The sequence below is a fragment of the Mobula hypostoma genome, chromosome 3 (genome assembly GCF_963921235.1).
Source record: "Mobula hypostoma chromosome 3, sMobHyp1.1, whole genome shotgun sequence".
NCBI lineage: Eukaryota > Metazoa > Chordata > Chondrichthyes > Myliobatiformes > Myliobatidae > Mobula > Mobula hypostoma.
In genome coordinates, this window is record NC_086099.1 from 12,606,532 (window position 1) to 12,629,129 (window position 22,598).

The 22,598-nt window shown below is 40.0% G+C and overlaps 1 protein-coding gene across 4 annotated transcripts in view; it reads left to right on the top strand.

Annotated features, from left to right (window-relative positions):
* Positions 1-22,598, top strand: part of LOC134343857 (WD repeat-containing protein 7) — a 627,641-nt gene that overhangs the window by 42,369 nt on the left and 562,674 nt on the right. For all 4 annotated transcript variants that reach the window (XM_063042658.1, XM_063042659.1, XM_063042660.1 and 1 more), the window contains exons 3-9: positions 877-1,048; positions 3,354-3,460; positions 7,609-7,687; positions 14,737-14,911; positions 15,935-16,011; positions 18,635-18,754; positions 21,656-21,801. In XM_063042658.1, coding sequence (XP_062898728.1) covers positions 890-1,048; positions 3,354-3,460; positions 7,609-7,687; positions 14,737-14,911; positions 15,935-16,011; positions 18,635-18,754; positions 21,656-21,801 — 863 coding nt within the window. In that variant the 5' untranslated portion in view covers positions 877-889. The remainder of the gene's footprint in view (positions 1-876; positions 1,049-3,353; positions 3,461-7,608; positions 7,688-14,736; positions 14,912-15,934; positions 16,012-18,634; positions 18,755-21,655; positions 21,802-22,598) is intronic.

Here is a 22,598-nt window from a genome sequence, read left to right on the forward strand (position 1 = left end):
TCGCATTAGTGCACAGATATGGCGGAGAAAAGCAACCAGAAATGTGTATGAGGAAATGCGATGCTACCAAGCGGACCAATCACAGTTGTTGCGGTCTGCGTCGCCACGACACGTGAGTTACATTTTTGGGGAGGTGCATGTCACCCTACGGTGTAGGGTACGCGGTACCTACGGCGTACATTTGACGCACAAGTATACATCAGTCTTATGTTTTCTCCTTATTTCCCCTTCCTGGAATCCATATTCAATTCCTTGATCTTACTGATTTTGAATGCAAGGTTGTTGTGTCACCATTCAGCCATCTGATCTATCTGACTCCTGCGTGCTTCCTCATCATCATCTGACATTGATGGCATAGTTGCAGAGAATGCTGGTGTAAATTACTGAAAACCATTGTTTCAGTAGGGCTTTGCAGCTTTTGAATTGGTAACAACTGCATCCAGAATAAAAGGGGGACTGCATCATAAGGAGTTAATGAAAATAATACATATGGTTCCTCTGGATCATAACATGACAATTTGGTATTCATAATCTTAAGGAATTCGTTATAGTGGAGCCAGTTTTTTTTTGTAAGTGTTTTTCAAGATCTGTGTGTCCTAAATAAAGTCAGATTTATTGCAAATTGCCCTTGTACTGGACTGCTTACTAGGCCATTTTAGAGCGTAAAAGTAAACTTGTGATTTAAAATAACTATTTTACAGACTAACTGTAGAACTGATATTTGTTTTTCTTAGGTTACTGGCAAGATGTACGGCCTAAAGTAAAAGTTTTGAATTCAAAATTGTTTTGAAATGTTTGAGAAATTGTGATTTTTTTTTGTGTATCCCATTTACAGCTGTTTTACTTCTAATGCGATTTTTGTTTGCTCCAAAACAGGCCAAAAGTAAAAATGGCTGGAAATAGCCTGGTGTTGCCTGTCGTGCTGTGGGGTCCCAAAGCTCCAACACACTGTATTTCGACTCTACTGGTTATGGACGATTTAGCAACCATTGTTACAGGATGTCACGATGGTCAAATCTGTCTCTGGGATCTAACTCCAAAAATAGAGGTTAGTGCTCAAGTTGTATATAATATTTCACAGAATATCTCTTTATAGAAATTGTCTGGATTATTAAGCTTGTGTAGGTATTTCTCTGCATGAATTACATAATTTAAATCTACAGGAATAAGTACTTGCTTGGGAATGCCATGATGTTCTGTGATGTTCAAGTTCAAGTTTATTGTCATTCAACTGAACACATGTATACAAATAAACAAAACAAAATTCCTCTGGGATCAAGGTGCAAGACACAGTACATAAATCACATACAGCACATAAAATATTCCACAATAATATTAACAGAATAAAAATATTATCCAATAATAGAAACGTATTATCCTTGTTCAGATGTAGATTCCTTAATGTTTCAGATTCTGTGTTAATGTTGAATCTGTCTGTACAACTTTTCCTTTTTCCTTTATTTCTCCAATAAAAGAAATTTACTTTCCTTTTGTTTATTTCCTTTCCTCCCTCATAGACCACTTACCCTTCCTGCACTAAGCCTTAGCAAATCAGACACTCCATGAAGGAGAACTAAGCTTAGATTGTGAGGAATTATATGCAAAATTAAAAGGGCTGGAACCTAACTGACATTTTGCAGTTTGGCTGGTAATTTGCACGATGACTAACCTGCTAACAGAGAGACAGATGCAAGAGGTGCTTGTGCATGAGAAACCTGCTTGTGTAACCACTAATCAAGGATACCTAGCAACAATCAGAGTATGTATGTGACAACGAATGTGTAGCAAGCAGCCCCAGTCAGTACCCTGGGCTCATTTGGTTGCAGATTTTCCCAGCCTCTATGAGTGGGAGCTCTGTTGTGTCAACTGAGATGCAAGCTTGCTAATAAACAGTATGTAATTTTAGGTAAGCTGTGATTGACAATTATTTCCTGGGTCTGAACTTACAGTCCTCTGATAGAGAGACAGATCAACAAATGATAAATAGAAAGAGGAAAAATGAGGGGGGAATCTCATTGAAACCTATTGAATATTTAAAAGCCTTGATAGATTGAATCTGGAGAAGATGTTTCCTATAGTGGGGGTATCTCGGACCAGAGGGCATAAACTCAGAATACAAGGAGTTCCTTTTAGGTCAGAGACGAGGAAGAACTTCTTTACCCAGCAGACAGTGAATCTGTGGAATTCATTGCCACAGACGGCTGTGGGGACCAAGTCATTGGGTATGTTTGAAGTGGACGTTGATAGTTTCGTGATTAGTCAAGGCATCAAAGGTTACAGGGAGAAGGCAGGAGAATGGGGATCAGAGGGATATGATGAAAAGATGAAGCAGACTTGATGGCCAAATGGCCTAATTCTGCTGCTATGTCTTCTGGATATGTTTAAGAAAAAACATTCTCACAGTTAGAAGCTCAGCAATACTTTATACTCACTTTTCAGTGCTGGAGATTTTGTTTGGTATTGATTTAGGCTTAATCGATTTAGATGGGATACATTTTTCACCATATTTCCTTTTCTGTATAGTATTATTTTTAAACTAAATATCCAGTGTCTCTGTATACCTTTAGTAAAATGGAGCCAAGCTTTCAACATACTTTAAATATGATCCAACAAAATTTCTATAACTCCATTATAGCTTTATGCACATTTTATTGTTGTCCTTATTCTCCTCACCAAGCCATTATTTTTATTTTTTCCCATGTTGCCCTTCATTGCTACTTAACTCTTTATGCTTTGTCTTTCTTTTTCATTTCTACCTCTTGTCTGGCTTCACCTTTATTCTGAAAAGGCTGTATTGAAGGCCACATTTTTGTGGATATAGTTTTGGATAACTCGTGGTTTATTTTGTTTTAGAGCTAAAAGGTATTTTTTCTGTTTGGTCATTGATGTTAAGCTATTTGCGAAAGAAAATCTTGAAGTAACTAATATGAATGCCTTAAGTTTTGAAGGCTTCCCGTTTCCTTGAAGTGTACTTATTAATTTGAAAAGTGATTGGTAAAGCAGATGGGTACTTGTCCACCTTTATAATGAGACCCAGAGCATCATGACCTATAATCACTATAGTTTTAAAATTGTTCTTTGAAGAAACTTTATTTAAACCTGACTGTAAGTTCCAGGTACAAAATGCTGGAGGAATTTATGGTGTGGAATAAAGCGTTGATGTTTCGGATTGAGACTCTTGATTCTTTATTTCTCTCCATAGATGCTGCTTAAGTTGCTGAGTTCCTCCTGCATTTTGTGTGTGTCACTCTGGATTTCTAGTATCTGCAGAATATTGTGTACTTATGCAAGTTCTAGGAGCTTGTTTTAGATATTATACAATAACTAATTTTAAATTGTGTGTGTATCCACAGATTATTCCAAGGGCTTTGCTGTTTGGCCACACATCATCCATCACTTGCCTCTCTAAAGCTAATGCCAGTACTGACAAACAGTACGTTGTCAGTGCATCGGAAAGTGGGTGAGCAAGTTTGTACAAAGTAAATGGGAGATTCTGAGCTTGATGTAAAATCTTTACAGTGCCTTGAAAAAATATTCAGCTCCCAACCCTTTGTTTACATGAAGTGGTATTACAATCAGGGATTTTGATCAATTTAACTGAGAAGTTTTATCTGTGAACACATGCTTCCTTTTCACAGTAAAGCCCAAAACAGGAAAATTGTAAAGCATGAAAGACTAAAAATTCAAAAACTGGAACGGCAACATTTCAAAAGTATTCATCCTCTTTTGCTCAGTACTTAGTTGAACCACCTCTCGAAGCTATTACAGCCAGTAGTCTTTGGACAAGTCTCTATTAGCTTTGCACAATGTGATGGTGCAAGATTTGCCCATTCCTCCTTGTAAAATTGCTCAAGCTGTTGCAGGTTAGTTGAGGAGTAGCTATGGACAGCAATCTTGAGGTCTCGCCAGAGTGTTTGATCAGGTTAAGGTCAGGACTCTGACCGGGCCACTCTAGGACATCAATTTGCTTCATTTGAAGCCAATCAACGGTTGCTCTGGCAGTGTGCTTTGGGCCGCTGTCCTGGTGGAAGACAGGCTTCCTCCCAAGTTTAAGCTTTCTGGTGGAGCCTAGCAGGTTCTTAACCAGAATTTCCCTGTATGTAGCAACATTCATGTTCCCATCGATCCTAACCAACTTTCCAGTCCCTGCTGCTGAAAAGCATCCCCATGAGCTTAATACTGCCTCCACCATACTTTGTGGTAGGGACGGTATTTTCTGGCTGATGTGCAGTATTAGCTTTACATCACATGTACTGCTTAGTGTTGAGGCCAAAATATTTCACTTGGGTTTCTTCCAACCACAAGACCTTCTTCCACATCTTTACAGTATTTTCTAAGTGACGGTTTGCAAAGTCTTGACAGGCAAGGATATGCTTTTTTTTTTAGTAGGGCTTTCCTTGTCGTTCTTCCATAAATACCACTTTTGTGCAAGGCCTTAGAGATTGTGAAGCCATGAACATCATCTCCAGTTGCAGCCACTGACTTCTGTAGGTCACTCAGAGTAAATGTTGGTGTCACAGTAGCCTCTCTTACAAGTGCCATTATTCTCCGGCGACTAAGTTTAGGGGGATGGCTTGACTTAAGCAGTGTGCTATGGTTTAATATCTTTTCCACTTTTTCATGATTGACTGCATTGAGCTCCGAGGTATGTTCAGTGTCCTTGAGATGGTCTTCCCCAGATTTGTGCTTCTCTATTATCATTTCTGTGACTTGCTCTTTTGTCTTCATTTTGGTATGGTTTGTTGAAAATCTAGCATTCTGTTAGACCCTACAGAGAGAGGGGTATTTTAGATTTAGATTATGAGGACACTCAGTCCTCGTTTATTGTCATTTAGAAATGCATGCATTAAAAAATGATACAATATTCCTCCAGAATGATATCACAAGAAAACACTGGACAAACCAAGACTAAAACTTATAAAACCACATAATTATAACATATAGTTATAACAGTGCAAAGCAATACCATAATTTGATAAAGAGCAGACCATGGGCATGGTTAAAAAAAAAAGTCTCAAAGTCCCGATAGCCCCATCATCTCACGCAGGTGGCAGAAGGGAGAAACTCTTCCTGCCATGAACCTCCAAGCGCCGCAAACTTGCCGATGCAGCACCACTGGAAGCACCCGACCACAGCGGACTCTGAGTCCATCCGAAAACTTCGAGCCTCCGACCAGCCCCTCCGACACAGCCTCTCCGAGCACCATCCTCTGCCGAGTGCTTCAACCCCGCCCTGACTGCTGAACAACAAGCAAAGCCGAGGACTTGGGAGCTTCCCCTCTGGAGATTCCGGACCACACAGTAGCAGCAGCAGCGAAGCAGGCATTTCAGAAGTTTCACCAGATGTTCCTCCGTGCTCTCATGTCCATCTCCATCAAATCAGGATTGTGCACGGCACCCTACTTGACAAGTAACAGACATCACCACCGGAGTGGCCGCTGCGAGCTGCGTCGCGCGCCATCTTCTCCTCCCTTCTTATTTATTCTTATGAATTCATTGAAAACAGTAATCCTTCAGTTTTCTGCTTCAACAAGTTGGGTGAGTTGGTAAGGTAATATACAGTATTGCAAATGAGGAAAGTTGGCTTAGTGATTACAAAGGGGATGAATACTTTTTCAACCTCAGCATGTTGGTTTTTAATTTTCGTAAATTGTTGACCCATTTTGGAACTTTTCTTTTGATTTGACCTGATGCAAGATGTTTTGTAGATTAGGTCAAAAAATCTTCCTTCAATATATCTTAAATTTAGAAAATGAGACAGTAAAACGTGAAAATAATTGTGGAGGGCCGAATACGTTTTCAAGGCACTGTATAATAGCAATTTAAAGGCACTACCAGTTTTAAATACTGTTTTAAATTTTGATTTGGGAGTACTTGATGATGAAAGAAATCCAAGTTTGATGCCCGACATTACAAGGGGAACTTAAAAAGAAGAGAAAGCCTAATTTTGATTGTGCTCAAAGCAAACAAGTCTGTATAGAGCCATGACTTGGGTTTGGAGGAAAAGCAGGTTTGAAATGTTTTAGCTTAATAGGGCTTGTATTTCTAGAAGATGTTGTCAAAATCTATATTGAGATGAGGTAGTTTTAAGTGAAAGAACGACAAATTTGCTTCATTTATCCCATGTACATTGAAACACAGTGAAGTGCACTGTTTGCTTCAAATCAAGTCAGTGAAGTTTATTCTCAGCAAATCAGAAGTGTTGCCATGTTTCTGTTGCCAATATAGTATGCCCACAACTCACTAATCCTAACCATATGCCTTTAGAATGTGGGAGAAAACCCACGCCGTCAAGGGATTAATGTACAAACTCCTTACAGACAGTGACAGGTATTGAACCCTGATTGGTAATTGCATGGCACTGCAAAAGTGTTATGCTAACCACTGAGCTGCAATATTTTTCACCTTCAGGGAACGGGCGAACAATCAAAGTGATTTTGGATTTCAGGAATTGAAACTGAGGTTGTTTTGCTTGGAGAAAGAAATTCCAAAGTAATACAGCCGAAGTTTTAAAGTTTGTAATTGTAAAGACATGACAGTGCATTAGGAAGCCATTTAGCCCAGTTCATGCCGGTTTATTGTAGAGCAGTTTGTTCAGTACCTATTTCCCTGCTCTTTCCTTGAAGCCTTGCTAATAATTTTCCACCAAGCAGGGAAAACCATGATTGGCTCTGTTTTCATTACCTGAACCATCCCTGTAAGGTTACAGAGCACAGAGCATAATGGCTATTTTAAAATCCAGTAAGAAAGCTCACTAATACAAATCAATGTTGCTGATTGATTGGTATCACTTTCTGCATCCATCCTGGTGGTATATACCAACCTATTTACCAATATTGTGCAGACCATGATTTACTTAGAACTCATCTTCTTGGGCCCTTAGCTCCCAGTGGAGCATAGGCCACTGATGACCTTCCATCTTCATCATCCAAAGTTTCTGTAAATTTATCAATGTTTCTGTAAACCATTGTATCCACTATACAGGGGATTAACCTATACCGCTTCACCAGATCCCTGTTGGCTGGCCTTATCCATTTCCATCTGCCACGACAGGATCATAGGGTTGGCTTATTTAGAAATACAGAGCAGAATAGGCCTTCCTGGCCCTTCCAGCCGCACCACCCGCACCACCCAGAAACCCTCAACAACCCTGAACTAACCTTAACCCATTCACGGGACAATTTATTTCTTCGATCTACTAACATTAATCTCATTGAAACCCGTTGAATGGCCTAGAATGAGTGGACATGGAGAATACAAGGACATACTTTTAGAACAGAGATGAGGAGAAATTTCTTCAGCTAGAATGTGGTGAATCTGTGGAATTCATTGCCACACACGGCTGTGGAGGCCAAGTCACTGGATATTTTTAAAGTAGGGGTTGATAGGTTCTTGATTAATAAGGGCATCAAAGGTTACGAGATGAAGGCGGGAGAATGGGTTGAGAGAGATAATAAATCAGTTATGATGGAATGATGGAGCAAATTTGGGCTGAATAGCCTAATTCGATGCCTATAGCTTATGGCTTTATGGTCTTAAGATTTGTTTAACTAAATTAGTAACACCACCTTATTATCACATTGTTCATATAAAACTTTTTTTTTTGCAGAGAGATGTGTCTTTGGGATGTGAGTGATGGGCGATGTATAGAATTTACTAAATTGGCATGCACTCATACCGGTATACAAGTGAGTAATGTGTAAATTGTTGGCATTCTGGTAAATATTTAACTAAAAGAATTCTTGAATTTCTTTCCTGGTTTGTATGGGAGAGTGAGGAGAATATCGATCAGAGTTACAGGGAAGGACTCAGCCCTAAGTTTCAGGAGGCGAGCGGCTGAGTGACATGGGAGAAATGTAAGAGTAATTAAGAAGTTAGCGCAGAGCACCCCTGTGGCCATTTCCCTCAATAATAATTATAATGTATTGGATACTGTTGTGTAATGACCTCCCAATGGAATGCCGTGGAGACCAAGTTACTGGCACTGACCATGGGTCTGTGGTGCAGAAGGGAAAGAGGGAGAAGAGGGGAGCAGTAGTGATTAGGAGACTCGATAGTCAGGGGAACAGACGGGAGATTCTGTGGACATGGCAGGACACCCGGATGGTATGTTGCCTCCCAGGTGCCAAGATCAAGGATGTCTCGGATCGAGTCCACAGCATTTTGGAGAGGGAGGGAGAACAGCCAGATGCCTTAGTACCAATGACATAGGAAAGAAAGGCAAAGAAGTCTTGAAAAGAGAATTTAGAGAGCTGAGAAGCAGGACCTCCAGGGTAGTAATTTCTGTGTCATGCCCCAGTGAGGGTAGAAACAGGATGATTTGGCAGATAAATGCGTGGCTGAGAAGCTGGTGCAGGGGGTAGGGCTTCAGGTTCTTGGATAATTGGGAACTCTTCTAGGGAAGGTATGACCTGCACAAAAGTGACGGGTTGAACCTGAATCCGAGGAGGATAAATACTATTGTGTTTGGTAGCGCTGTTGCTGGGGGGGTTTAAACTAATTTTGTAGGTGGGTGGGAACTGGAGTGAAGGGACTCAGGATAACATGGATGGCTATAAAAGCAAAGATAGTGTGTAGTCAGACTGTCAGGAAGGGCAGGCATATGACAGGACACAATTGTAGACAGCAGGGTGAGTATCAGTGCATTAGGGATGCAAAATCAAAAAGGGTAGCAAATACAGTACTCAGTGTTAAATTTAATACATGCAGTGGATGGTCTTGTTGCATTATTACAGATTGTCGGGTAAGATGCTGTGGCCATCACTGAATCATGGCTGAAGGGTGGTTGTAGTTGGGAGCTGAATGTCCGAGGTTATGTAGTGTATCAGAGGGATAGGAGGGTAAGCAGAGGGGGTGGCATGGCTCTGCTGGTAAAGAATTCCATCAAATCAATAGGAAGATGTGATGTAGGATCAGAAGATGTGATGTAGGATCAGAAGATGTTGAATCCTTGTGGGTTGAGTTAAAGAAACTGCAGGGGTAAAAGGACCTTAATGGTAGTTATATACAGGTCTCCCAACAATAGCCAGGATGTGGACCACAGATTACAATGGGCATTGTTATAGAATAGTACAGCACAGTACAGGCCCTTCGGCCCACAATGTTGTGCCGACCCTCAAACCCTGCCTCCCATATAAGCCCCCACCTTAGATTCCTCCATATACCTGTCTAGTAGTCTCTTAAACTTCATTAGTGTATCTGCCTCCACCACTGACTCAGGCAGTGCATTCCACGCACCAACCACTTTCTGAGTAAAAAACCTTCCTCTAATATCCCCCTTGAACTTCCCACCCCTTACCTTAAAGCCATGTCCTCTTGTATTGAGCAGTGGTGCCCTGGGGAAGAGGCGCTGGCTATCCACTCTATCTATTCCTCTTATTATCTTGTACACCTCTATCATGTCTCCTCTCATCCTCCTTCTCTCCAAAGAGTAAAGCCCTAGCTCCCTTAATCTCTGATCATAATGCATACTTTCTAAACCAGGCAGCATCCTGGTAAATCTCCTCTGTACCCTTTCCAATGCTTCCACATCCTTCCTAACTGGACACAGTACTCCAAGTGTGGCCTAACCAGAGTTTTATAGAGCTGCATCATTACATCGCGACTCTTAAACTCTATCCCTCGACTTATGAAAGCTAACACCCCATAAGCTTTCTTAACTACCCTATCCACCTGTGAGGCAACTTTCAGGGATCTGTGGACATGTACCCCGAGATCCCTCTGCTCCTCCACACTACCGAGTATCCTACCATTTACTTTGTACTCTGCCTTGGAGTTTGTCCTTCCAAAGTGTACCACCTCGCACTTCTCCAGGTTGACCTCCATCTGCCACTTCTCAGCCCACTTCTGCATCCTATCAATGTCTCTCTGCAATCTTTGACAATGCTCTACACTATCTACAACACCACCAACCTTTGTGTCATCTGCAAACTTGCCAACCCACCCTTCTACGCCCACATCTAGGTCGTTAATAAAAATCACGAAAAGTAGAGGTCCCAGAACAGATCCTTGTTGGACACCACTAGTCACAATCCTCCAACCTGAATGTACTCCCTCCACCACCACCCTCTGCCTTCTGCAGGCAAGCCAATTCTGAATCCACCTGGCCAAACTTCCCTGGATCCCATGCCTTCTAACTTTCTGAATAAGCCTACCGTGTGGAACCTTGTCAAATGCCTTACTACCCTCATCTATATGCCTGGTCACCTCCTCAAAGAACTCTATCAGGCTTGTTAGACATGATCTGCCCTTCACAAAGCCATGCTGACTGTCCCTGATCAGACCATGATTCTCTAAATGCCTATAGATCCTATCTCTAAGAATCTTTTCCAACAGCTTTCCCACCACAGACGTAAGGCTCACTGGTCTATAATTACCCGGACTATCCCTACTACCTTTTTGAACAAGGGAACAACATTCGCCTCGCTCCAATCCTCCGGTACCATTCCCGTGGATAACGAGGACATAAAGATCCTAGCCAGAGGCTCAGCAATCTCTTCTCTCATCTCGTGGAGCAGCCTGGGGAATATTCCGTCAGGCCCCGGGGACTTATCTGTCCTAATGTTTTTTAACAACTCCAACACCTCCTCTCCCTTAATATCAGCATGCTCCAGAACATCAACCTCACTCATATTGTCCTCACCATCATCAAGTTCCCTCTCATTGGTGAATACCGAAGAGAAGTATTCATTGAGGACCTCGCTCACTTCCACAGCCTCCAGGTACATCTTCCCAACTTTACCTCTAATCGGTCCTACCTTCACTCCTGTCATCCTTTTTTTCTTCACATAATTGAAGAATGCCTTGGGGTTTTCCTTTACCCTACTCGCTAAGGCCATGTAGGAGATTGTAACATGCAGGTTGATTGAGAAAATGTTGATTGGTAATAGATCTCAAGAGAGTGAGTTTGTTGAATACCAACAAGATGGCTTTTTAGAGCAGTTTGTTGTTGAGCCTATTAGGGAATCAGCTATACTGGATTGGATGTTATGTAATTAACTGGAGGTAATTGGGGAGCTTAAGGTAAATGAACACTTAGAAGACAGTGATCTCAATATGATTGAGTTCAACTTGAAATTTGATAGGGAGAAAGTAAAGTCTGATGTAGCAGTATTTCAGCGGATTAAATGAAATTACAGAGATATGAGAGAGGAGTTGGCCAAAGTAAATTGGAAGGATGGGGCAGGGATGACAGCAGAGCAACAATGGCGTCAGTTTCTAGGAAAAATGAGGAAGTTACAGGCTAGATGTATTCCAAAAACAGAGAAATACTCAAATGACAAAATAGTGCACTGTGGCTCACAAGGGAAGTCAAAGCTAATGTAAAAGCAAACGAGAGGGCATACAACAAAGCAAAAATTAGTGGAAAGATAGAGGATTGGAAATCTTTTAAACACCTAGAGAGAGCAACTAAAAGAATCATTAGGATGGAAAAGGTGAAATATGCAACAAGCTAGCAAACAATATCAAAGTGGATAGTACAAGCTTTTTCAATTGTGTAACAAAAAAGAGATGAGAGTGGATATAGGACTGCTAGAAAAATGAGGCTGGAGAATTAATAATGGCGGACAAGGAGATGGTAAGTGAACTAAATGAGTATTTTCCATCAGTCTTTACTGTGGAAGACACTAACAGTGTGCCAGATGTTGAAGGGTGTGAGGGAAGAGAAGTGAGTGCAGTTACTACTACAAGAGAGAAGGTGCTCAAAAATCTGAACGACCTTATGGTACATAAGTTACCCGGACCAGATGAACTGCACCCTATGGTTCTCAAAGACATAGTGGTAGAGATGGTGGAGGCATTAGGAATGATCTTTCAAAAATCATTGGACTCTGCAATTTTCCACTCGTGGCAACATGCTAAATGTCACTCCACTCTTTAAGAAAGGAGGAAGGCAGCAGAAAGAAAATGATAGACCAGTTAGCTTGATGTCAGTGGTTGGGAAGTCATTGGAGTCAATTGTTAAGGATGTGGTTTTGGAGTACTTGGTGACACAGTACAAGATGGGCCAAAACAGTGGATGTTGTATATTTGGACCTTCAGAAGGCCTTTGACAAGGTGCCACACATGAGGCTGCTTACCAAGTTAACCGTCCATGGTATTACAGGGAAGTTACTGGCATGGTTAGAGCATTGGATGATTGGTAGGAGACAGTGAGTGGGAATAAAAGAGTCCTGTTCTGGTTGGCTGCCAGTGTCTAGTGGTGTTCCACAGGGGTTGACATTGGGGTCACTTCTTATGCTGTATATCAATTATTTGAATGCTGGAATAGATGACTCTGTTGCCAAGTTTGGAGATGATACCAAGACTGATGGAGGTGCAGATAGTGTTGAGGAAACAGGTAGGCTGCAGAAGGACTTGGACGGAATAGGAAATGTGTAAAGAAGAGGCAAATGAAATTAAATGTTGAAAATGCTTATTCATGCACTATGGTTGTAGAAATAAATATGTAGACTATTTTCTAAATGGGGAGAAAATCCAAGAATCTGAGATGGAAGTAGACTTGGGAGTCCTTGTGCAGGACACCCTAAAGGTTAACTTTCAGGTTGAGTCAATGGTATGAAAGGCAAATACAATGTTAGCATCATTTCAAGAGGTCTAGAACACAAGAGTAGGGATGTGATGCTGAGGCTTTATAAGGCATTGGTGAGGCCTCACCTTGAGTATTGTGAACAGTTCTGGGCTTCTCATCTAAGAAAATGTGCTGGCATTGGAGAGGGTTCAGAGTAAGTTCATAAGGATGATTCCGGAATGAAAGGGTTATCACACAAGGAATGTTTGAGTGCTCTGAATTTGTACTCGCTGCGATTTACAAGGATCATTGAAACCTTTCAAATGTTGAAAGGCCAAGATAGAGTAGATGTGTAAAGGATGTTTCCCATGGTGTGGGAGTCTCAGACAAAAGGGCACAGTCTCAGGATAGCGGGACATCCATTTAAAACCAGGTTCAGAGAAATTTCTTTAGCCAATGGGTGGTGAATTTGTAGAATTTGTTACCACAGGCAGCTGTGGAGGCCAGGTCATTGGGTGTATTTAAGGCAGAGCTTGAGAGGTTCTTGATTGGACGCAGCATCAAAGGTTATGGGGAGAAGGCCAGGGAGTGTGACTAAGAACAGGGAAAAAAAGGCCATGACTGAGTAGCAGAGCAGACTCAATGGACAAGTGGCCTAATTCTTCTCCGTTATCTTATGGTCTTGTGAATATGCAGAAACTGTGTCCAGTTTGTGTTATGAACTTTCCATTGCTTTCCTGTGATGCAAAAAAATGGTATTATTCTGATTTCAGATTTGGGGAAAAGACACATAAGTTACTTGAGGATGTTGATGTATTAATTTTTACATAATTTTATCATGTTTGTATAGATCATCTGAGTATTTGATTATTATGAGATGTGATGTTACAATTGTAAATGCATCAATTGATTTAAAATTCAGTATCGTCTTATTCACATATAAGGAAGTCGGATTTGTGTTATAGGGCATGTGTGGGCAAGATGGGAAGCCAGGTTAGTGCAACATTGAAATAGCTGACTAGTTGAGCTTTGAATAGACAAACGGATGCATTCAACAACAAATCAAAAAGATGTGGATTTAGACCATAAGACTATAATACATAGGAGCAGAATTAGGCACTTCGAGTCTGCTCCACCATTCCATTATGGCATATTTATTTTCCTTTTCAAACCCATTCTCCTGCCTTCTCCCCAGAGCCTTTAGACACCCTTACTAATCAAGAATCCATCAAACTCTACTTTAAATATACCCAATGTCTTGGCCTCACAGTAGTCTGTAGCAGTGAATTCCACAGAATCACCACCATCTGCCAAAAGAAATTGCTCCTCATCTCTGTTCTAAGGGAACATCCTTCTATTTTGAGGCTATGCAGTCTGGTCCTAGACTTACCAGCTATAGGAAATGCCCTCTCCACATCCACTCTATGAAGGTATTTCAATATTTGATAGGTTTCAGTGAGATTCCCCTTCAACCATTTAATCTCCAGTGAGTACAGGCCCAGAGCCATCAAATGCTCCTTATTCATTAACTCTTTCATTCCTGAGATCATTCTCATCAATCTCTTCCGGACTCTCTCCATCCCTTTATTAAATATGAGGCACAAAACTATTCACAATGGCAGTTTCAGGTTTGACATTTCGAGGGAAGAGGAGTGTATGGGGAGAAGGTGGTCAAATGAACACTGGTCTGCAATCCGGTTTAATTTGAGACAATCAATAGTTTAATTTATTATGTAGTTATGGAGTCAATGATGGAAATCCACCATTTCTTCTTTTCCTCATGTTTAACTGGCAGAATATGAATTACAACCAGATTTGAGACATAGTGGCACAGTTTGAAAGAATGGAAATGGTGGAGGGGACTACTTGTTAGTTTTGACAGAGCCTTTAAAGTGTGGAGAAGGGAGGAAGTGGGGGATGGAGAAGAATATATGAGCAGTTTGAGATGCAAATTCCAGAAATTAGAATTGTGAATAGTGATTCAAAAATATAGGCCTGCACCACTGTATGGCAGAGGGTGTAAATCTGGTTATATAACTTATTTAGAGTTGCACAATAATTGGATAAGATTTGATTTAACTAATTTCCCCCGGGATCAATAAAGTATGACTACTACTACTACTGCTACTGCTATGTATGAAGACGTAGGTAGAGTTTTTTCTTAAAAAGCAGTGGGAGTATAAGTTTAAATTTTGCTGATGTGTTTGTGTATTTAAAAAAAATTAGTTTTACCAGTTCAACGTTGGAGCTCAACGTGAAGGAAGACTGCTTTGCTATGGACATTATCCAGAAATCCTTGTTGTTGATGCCACAAGTCTGGAGGTCCTTTATTCTTTGGTGTCCAAGATTTCTCCTGATTGGATTAGTTCACTGAGTATTATACGTTCACTGAGAACACAAGGTGAGGAATTCATTCTTTTTTCTCTCCAGTCCATTTTATACATTGTCTTCATATGATTAAAAGTAAAATATTAAAATTTGCTTAGTTTTCTGCTGTTGCTGTTGATTTTGAATCTCTATAATGGTCATAACTTTTGAGTTCCACATTGTGCAAGGTGCGTGCACTGGTTGCTAAATTTATGATTTCCCTTGCACATTAAACACAACTCTTTTTCGTTTACCTGATTTCAGTATCTTAGCTAATTTTTTGTATGAAATCAGTTCATTAACAGCCAAGCTTGCTTTACAGCATGGTATGGAAAAAGCCTTGAACGAAAAAGCCTACAAAAAGCCCAGTCCATCACAGGTAAAGCCCTCCCCACCATTGTGCACATCTACAAGGAGTGCTGTTGCAGGAAAGCAGCTTCCATCATCAAGCAGTCCCATCATCCAGGTCATGCTGTCTTCTCACTGCTGCCACCAGGAAGGAAGTACAGGCAGACCACTAGCTAGAACAGTTATTACACCTCAATCATCAGGCTCTTGAACCAGAGTAGACAACTTCACACATCTCAACACTGAACTGATTCCACAACCTATGGGCTCCCTTTCAAGGACTCTACAACTCATGGTCACAGTTAATTAATTAATTATTTTTTCTTTTCTGTATTTGCACAATTTGTTGTCATTTCAACATCGGTTGTCCATTTTTGCTGTATGTAGTGTTTCATTGATTCTGTTGTGTTTCTTTGTATTTACTGTGAATGCCTGCAAGAAAATTAATCTCAGGGTAGTATCTGGTGACATATATGTACTTTGATAATAAATTAACTTGAACTTTGAACTGATTTGTCAATGGATTGCTTTTTGAACACTGCTGTCAAGATAGATATATTTGTGCAAAATATAGCAAATAAAGATTCAAGTTTATGAATGAATGTGGCTCTTAATTGTTCATTCAGTTGCATCACTATGCTAATGTTCTCATTATTAATTTGATAATTGTGTAGCACTTAATTGTCATTTTGTTATTTTTTTCTCTCAGAGGACACGGTGATTGGAGTTTCAGTAACTGGAATCTTAAAGGTGTGGATTATTACTGCTGAAATCAGTCGGCTGCAGGTATGATTTCAAGGATTTCAATGGAATAGTTCTGTAAACTAAAGCAAATTTTCAAGTTCTGATTAGATCAGAAGTTTCGTATTTGATCTATACCAGAATGGCTTGTGGCTGTCATGAGGTATTGTAATGTCAATGCATGTTGAACCTTCAGGTTCCAACTGATTTCTGAAAACACATAGTCTGGACTGTTAATTTTTTGGTTCCTAACCTTAAGCTTATGTATAATAAATCACTTTTGAGTTTTCAATTACACGTGTTTTGTTTGAGAATCCAATTTGCTTTTATTCAGTGTTTTTTAATATTTGTTACCGCTTTTCCCAGATGGCTCACCACAAGGTTGCTTGTAACTTAATCTCCCAATGCTTTGTGTATTATGTTGTATGCTGCTGTTATGATATTTGCATGCGATGGAATTTAATGTTTGATTTTGGTCTCCAGCCTTGTGAGCAAACTGAATGGTAAGACCCTGTAACATCATCATCTTGTCACAGTATATTTCTTGGAAAAATAAAATTGATGCCAGGGATTAGGAATTTCACAAGCACAAGAAATTCTACAGATGCTGGAAATCCAAAGCAAGATACACAAAATGCTGGAAAAATTCAGCAGGTCAGGCTGTTTGTTCATTTCCATTGATACTGCCTGACCTGCTGTGTTCCTCCAGTATTTTGTGTATGCTGCTGAGGAATATCATGCTGTATAGAAGTTAGAATTGTCTTGTTTGAACAGAGGTTAAGGTGATAAAGATGTGCTAAGTGTGAGAGGTTTCAATGAGGTATATGAAGAGAAATATTTTCCTCTGTCAGATGAGTAACCATAGATGACACATGTGTAAGGTAATTGGCAAAATAAAAACAAAACAGGAACATCTTGTCCCTTTTCTGTTGAATTAATTTGGCATAAATCCACTTGAATGATGTCAAGGATATGAGGTTGTAGCTCACAGAGTCATAAGGCACTACAACAGGCATGTTGTACCAGGCATGTCAGACCATCTTGTCTGTGCCAAACTGTGATTCTGCTACTCCTATCGATCTGTACCTGTACCATAGCTCTCCATACCCCTCCCATCCATGTAGCTATCCAAACTTGTCTCATTTGTTGAAATTGAACTCACATATACCAACACCCCTGATAGCTCATCCGATACCTGCACTTCTCTCTGAATGAAAAAGTTCCCCTTCATGTTCTGCTTAAATATTTCATTTTTTACCCTTATCCTATGGCTTCTAGTTCTAGTCTCACCCAACCTCAGTAGAAAATATCTGTTAGCATTTACCCTATCTATTATCATCATTTGCCCTGTTGTAAGACGTAGGCAATCATTGTCTCATGACCGTGATTCCTCTTGGCAAATTTTTCTACAGAAGTGGTGCCTTCTGGTGCCTCCTTACAATACGGGTGACACCAGCCATTATCCATACTCTTCAGAGATTGTCTGCCTTGCATCAGTGGTCGCATAACTAGGACTTGTGATATGCACCATCTGCTCATACGACTATCCACCACCTGCTCCCATGGCTTCACGTGACCCTGATTGGGGGTGGGGGGGTGGTTAAGCAAGTGTTACACCTAGTCCAAGGGTGACCTGTAGGCTAATGGAGGGAAGGAATGTCTTACACTTCTTTGGTAAAGACGTATCTCCACCTCTCAAAATTTTGTATACCTCTGACAAATCTCCCCTCATTCTCCTAGTCTTCAGAGAATAAAGCCCTAACCTAATCAACCTTTCCCTACAAATCAGGTGCTCGAGTCTTGGCTGATTGGAAAACAAAATTGTATTTACAGTTGATTAAGACTATTTCCAACACAAGTAATCAAAATTACAGAAAAGTTTGAGAAACTAAATAGTGAGAAATGATTTCCTGATGTGGTTTCATCAGTAGGAAGAGGATGGATGTGAGATGCCTGACTGATGAAGTTAGATTGTTTAATTTTGTGTCCAAACATGAGTCCTTCACATGTGGTATACATTGCCATAAGTGGCAATTGAAGACATCCTCACACATCAGTGGCTTAGATGATTATACACTATCCTTTTGTACACTCGGTTTATTTCAAATGTAATTGCCAAGATCTTATCCACAGCATTCTTTATTTTAAAATGTAATGATTGAGAGAAATTTTAGTTTAAACTCTAGGGGTACTTTCTGCATAGTACTTTGTGAATCTGTTTGCAGATTGACGTACTGTACTTTCAAAGTTAAAACTTTGAAAGATCTAAAATACCTCAGACAGCACTGAAATCTCAACACTGGTAGATCGCTGAAGTCTTAAGAAAACTTTGAACTCACAGCATTTCAACTTAGGCAAAAGTGCTATGAAGTGCTATGAAGCCAACAAAATCAGAGGGCATAAAGATGTTGAGAAAAGTTCATGAGTCTTAATTGGTACTTTAGGTTGCTTTAAATTTGATACTAAATTTACTATGTATTTTCTTAACCATCAAATCATTGAGGCCTTTTCTGATGTACACTAACAGTATTTTTGTTGTCTTAGCTTTAATTATTGAACTTCCATGCCTTTTGCTGTTTACTTATAATTAATTTGCAATGTGTTATTTTTAAATTGATTTTAACCAGTGATCAGTACAAAAATGTTTTTCTTTAATTCTCATTTGTAGGATACTGAACCAGTCTTTGAAGAAGAATCCAAGCCCATTTACTGTTTGAATTGTCAGAGCATTTCGTTTTGCACATATACGCAGCGATCACTCTTGGTGGTTTGCTCCAAATATTGGAGGGTAAGATGTTTTGCAGCACAGCTATGATATAAAAATAAGTTTTGGGATAAAATGTTAAATGCAAATTTCAATAAATTTACTTCTGTTTATTTTTGAAACATTGCATGTGCAAGATGCTATTTTACTTGATTGCTTTCCTTCTATTTTCTGCCTCTGATGTCCTTCTCTTGTGTTTTCATTTTTATGTGTCTTCAAAGCTCAATGTAAATTTATTATCAAAGTACAAATATGTCACTATATACAACCCTGTGATCTATTTTCTTACAGGCATACTCAATAAATCAGTAGAATAATAACCGTAACGGTATCAATTGAAAGACTGCACCAAATTTGGCGTTCAACCACTGTGAAAAAGCCAAAAACTTGTGCAAGTACAAAAAGAAAGAAATAATAATAAATAAGTAAATTATAAGTATTGAGAACATGAGATAAAAAGTCCTTGAAATTGAGTCTATAGGTTGTGGGAGCATTTCAATGATAGAGCTAGTGAAGTTGAGTGAAGGTATCCCCTTTGGTTGAAGAGCTTGATGGCTGAGGGGTAGTAACTGTTCCTGAACCTGGTGGTGTGAGTCCTGAGGCTCCTGTACCACCTTCCTGATGGCAGCAGCAAGAAGAGAGCGCATCCTGGGTGGTGGGGGTCACTGATGATGGTGCTGCGTTCTGTCTGATAACTTCTCAACTGATTAAAATAAAAACCTCCTATGTGGGGCCTAATGGAAAGCCTCCTGAAAAACTGCATTAACCACATCAATTGTTTCCTCCTTGTCTATTCTACTGGACACACATTTAAGAAATCCACTGATAGTCGATCATTATTTTTCTTTGTTAAATCCCAGAACTATGAAGGTGATTACTAACTATAGCTATGTCCTTTGAAAACTCCAGTTGTAGATCATCAGGTACTTGGGAATAAATGGAATTCAGTCTCAAAACATTTTTAATACATTTTATTTTAAAAATTAAATATTAGTCCTTCATTCTGTTGTATTTCTGGAAATTATTTCTATTTTCTATGAAGAGTATGTTTTAATTTATTTGTTTCTGTATTTTCCATTATAACTTCACCTGCTTCCAAGAGTAAGGACTCACCTATGTCCTCACTAGTCTTTTCCTTTTTGCATGACAATGAAAACTGTTGAAGCCTATTTTTATATATTTTCCTAGTGCACTATCTGATTCTCTCTTCCTTGTCTTTACCAATTTCTCGATAAAATATGACACCTAATTTACACATAAGTATGCTTGATCAAAAACATGGTAATGGTAAGATGCCTGCTTTGGTGATTTTATTTAATAGAAATAAATACTGGATAGCTTCACTTGTTGCTTCGCTTTGAAACGTAGAACTTGAAGACTACAGGGTTACTGGCAGGATTCTTAAAAGCGTGGAGGCACAGAGAGATCTTGGCGTTCATGTCCATCGATTAAGTGCAAGTTGATGGGGTGGTTAGGTAGGCATGTGGATGTGGAGAGGATATTTCCTAAAGTGGGAGAGTCTAAGACCAGAGGACGCGGCCTCAGAATAGAGGGGTGTCCTTTTAGACTGGAGATAAGGAGGAATTTCTTTAGCCAGAGAGTGGTAAATCTGTGGATTTCTTTGCTTTAGGCAGCTGTGGAGGCCAAGTCTTTATATATATTTAAGGCAAAGGTTGATAGTTTCTTGATTGGTCAGGGCATGAAGGGATATGGGCAGGGGGAGATAGGAGATTGGGGCTAAGAGTAAAAATGGATCAGCCATGATGAAATGGTGGAGTAGACTTGATGGTCAAATGGCCTAATTCTGCTCCTAGATCTCATGGTCTTATGAAAGAAACATGGACGGTTCTGTTAGAAGGAAGGTTTAGATTGATCGTGGTGTAGGTTAAGGAGTCAGCATAACATTGTGGATGGAAGGGCCTGTACTATGGTGTTATGTTCTATGTTTGTAACTCGCTTGTTGGAAGTGATGCCGTGTTATTTGTATCAACATGAGTAACAGACAGAGCTTTAGATTGATATTTTATCTTGAGATTAGCATTTACTGTTACATCTGGTTGACAACATAAACCAAGACTTGAATCCATTGCCTCATCCCTTCAGAGGCAAGTTGCCAACAACTGAACCTAGACAGGACACAAGAGTATTTAGCAACACACACACAATGTTGAAGAACTCTGCTAGTCAGACAGTGTCAATGGAGGGGAATAACAGTTGACATTTTAGGTCGAGACCTTTTATCAGGACTGGAAAAGAGGGGAGAAGAAGCCAGTATAAGAAGGTGTGGAGAGGTGAAGGAGGACAAACTGGCAGGTAATAGGTGAGGGGGATGGGGGGTGTAGTGAGAAGCTGGGAGGTGACAGGTTGAAGAGGTAAAGGGCTGAAGAAGAAAGAATCTGATCGGAGAGGACAGTGGACCATGGGAGAAAGAGAAGGAGGGGCACCAGAGGGAGGTGATGGACAGGTGAGCAGAAGAGAAGGGGTAACAAGATTGCAGAATGGAAAAAGAGAGAAAGGGGGTGAAATTACTGGCAGTTAGAGAAATCAATGTTTATGCCATCAGGTTGGAGGATGCTCACAGGGAATATGTGTTGCTTTTCCAACCTGAGTTTGGCTTCATCATGGCAGTAGAGGAGGCCATGGCACAATGGGAATGGGAAGTCAAATTGACATGGGTAGCCTCCAGGTAATCCAGCCTTTTGAGACAGACAGAGTGAAGGTATTGACAAAGTGGTCCCCTGCATTGCGTTTCAGGTATAGCACTTAGTCATTTAGATGCTTTTTATTTCGTACTTTTAATAAGATTCTAGTTAAAGTGAGTGGGCACAAATTTATTTTAAATCTTCATCCAGTCACTGGAATTTGCTCTTAAAAAATGATACATAACTCAATTACATCATTATATTTATTTGCTGTATCCTCCAGGTGTTTGATGCAGGAGACTTTTCCTTGTTATGCTCAGTATCCAGTGAGGGTGACCAGTCTTGGACTGGGGGTGAATTCATTGATGCTGATAAGGTTGTTATTTGGACTGAAGATGGGAGTAGTTTTATCTACCGACTACCTTCAAGGTATTTATCTTAAATTTTAAACTTATTTTTAAAGTAGTGACTAGTGGGACTAGGTGAGAGAAAGAGTTCAGCATGGACTAGAAGGGCCGAGATGGCCTGTTTCTGTGCTGTAATTGTTATATGGTTATATTCAGCAATAGATGATCTTTGTTGGTTTTTCATTTCCTATTAGATATTGGACTCATTTATTTGTCATGTACGTTGAAACATACAGTGAAATATGTTGTTTGCACTAACAACTGACACAAATTAGGGATGTGATAGGGACAGCCTGCAAGTGTCGCTGCACATTCTGGTCCCAATATACTATGCCCACAATGTTCAGCAGAACAAAACAAGCAACGACAACAACGCAATAGCAAAACAAAACCTTATCCTCCTATAAACTTATGGTTCCATGAACAACCAAAGCCTTTTAACGATCCTAGTCATATCAAAGCTACTCTGCTCTCATTTGCTAATGACACATGACTTCTATCATCAGTGCATCTATCGTGTTGCAGCTGCATCATATTTTTCCAGTCCAGATCTGATCAATACCAGTGTCTATTTCAGTCATCGTGCATGGAACTGACTGCATGTTCTCAGCATTAAAGAGTGTGATGGATAAAGGATAAATAAATCATGAAAAGGCAATCAATGACAGTCTTCATAGAAGAATATTAATTAAATTTGAAAAATTTAAGGTAAAAATGGACTTTGCCTTACTGTGGTATTGTTAATCAGTATTTTTCACATACAGTACTGTGCCAAAGTCTTAGTCACACACGCACGCACGCACGCACAGACACACAGAC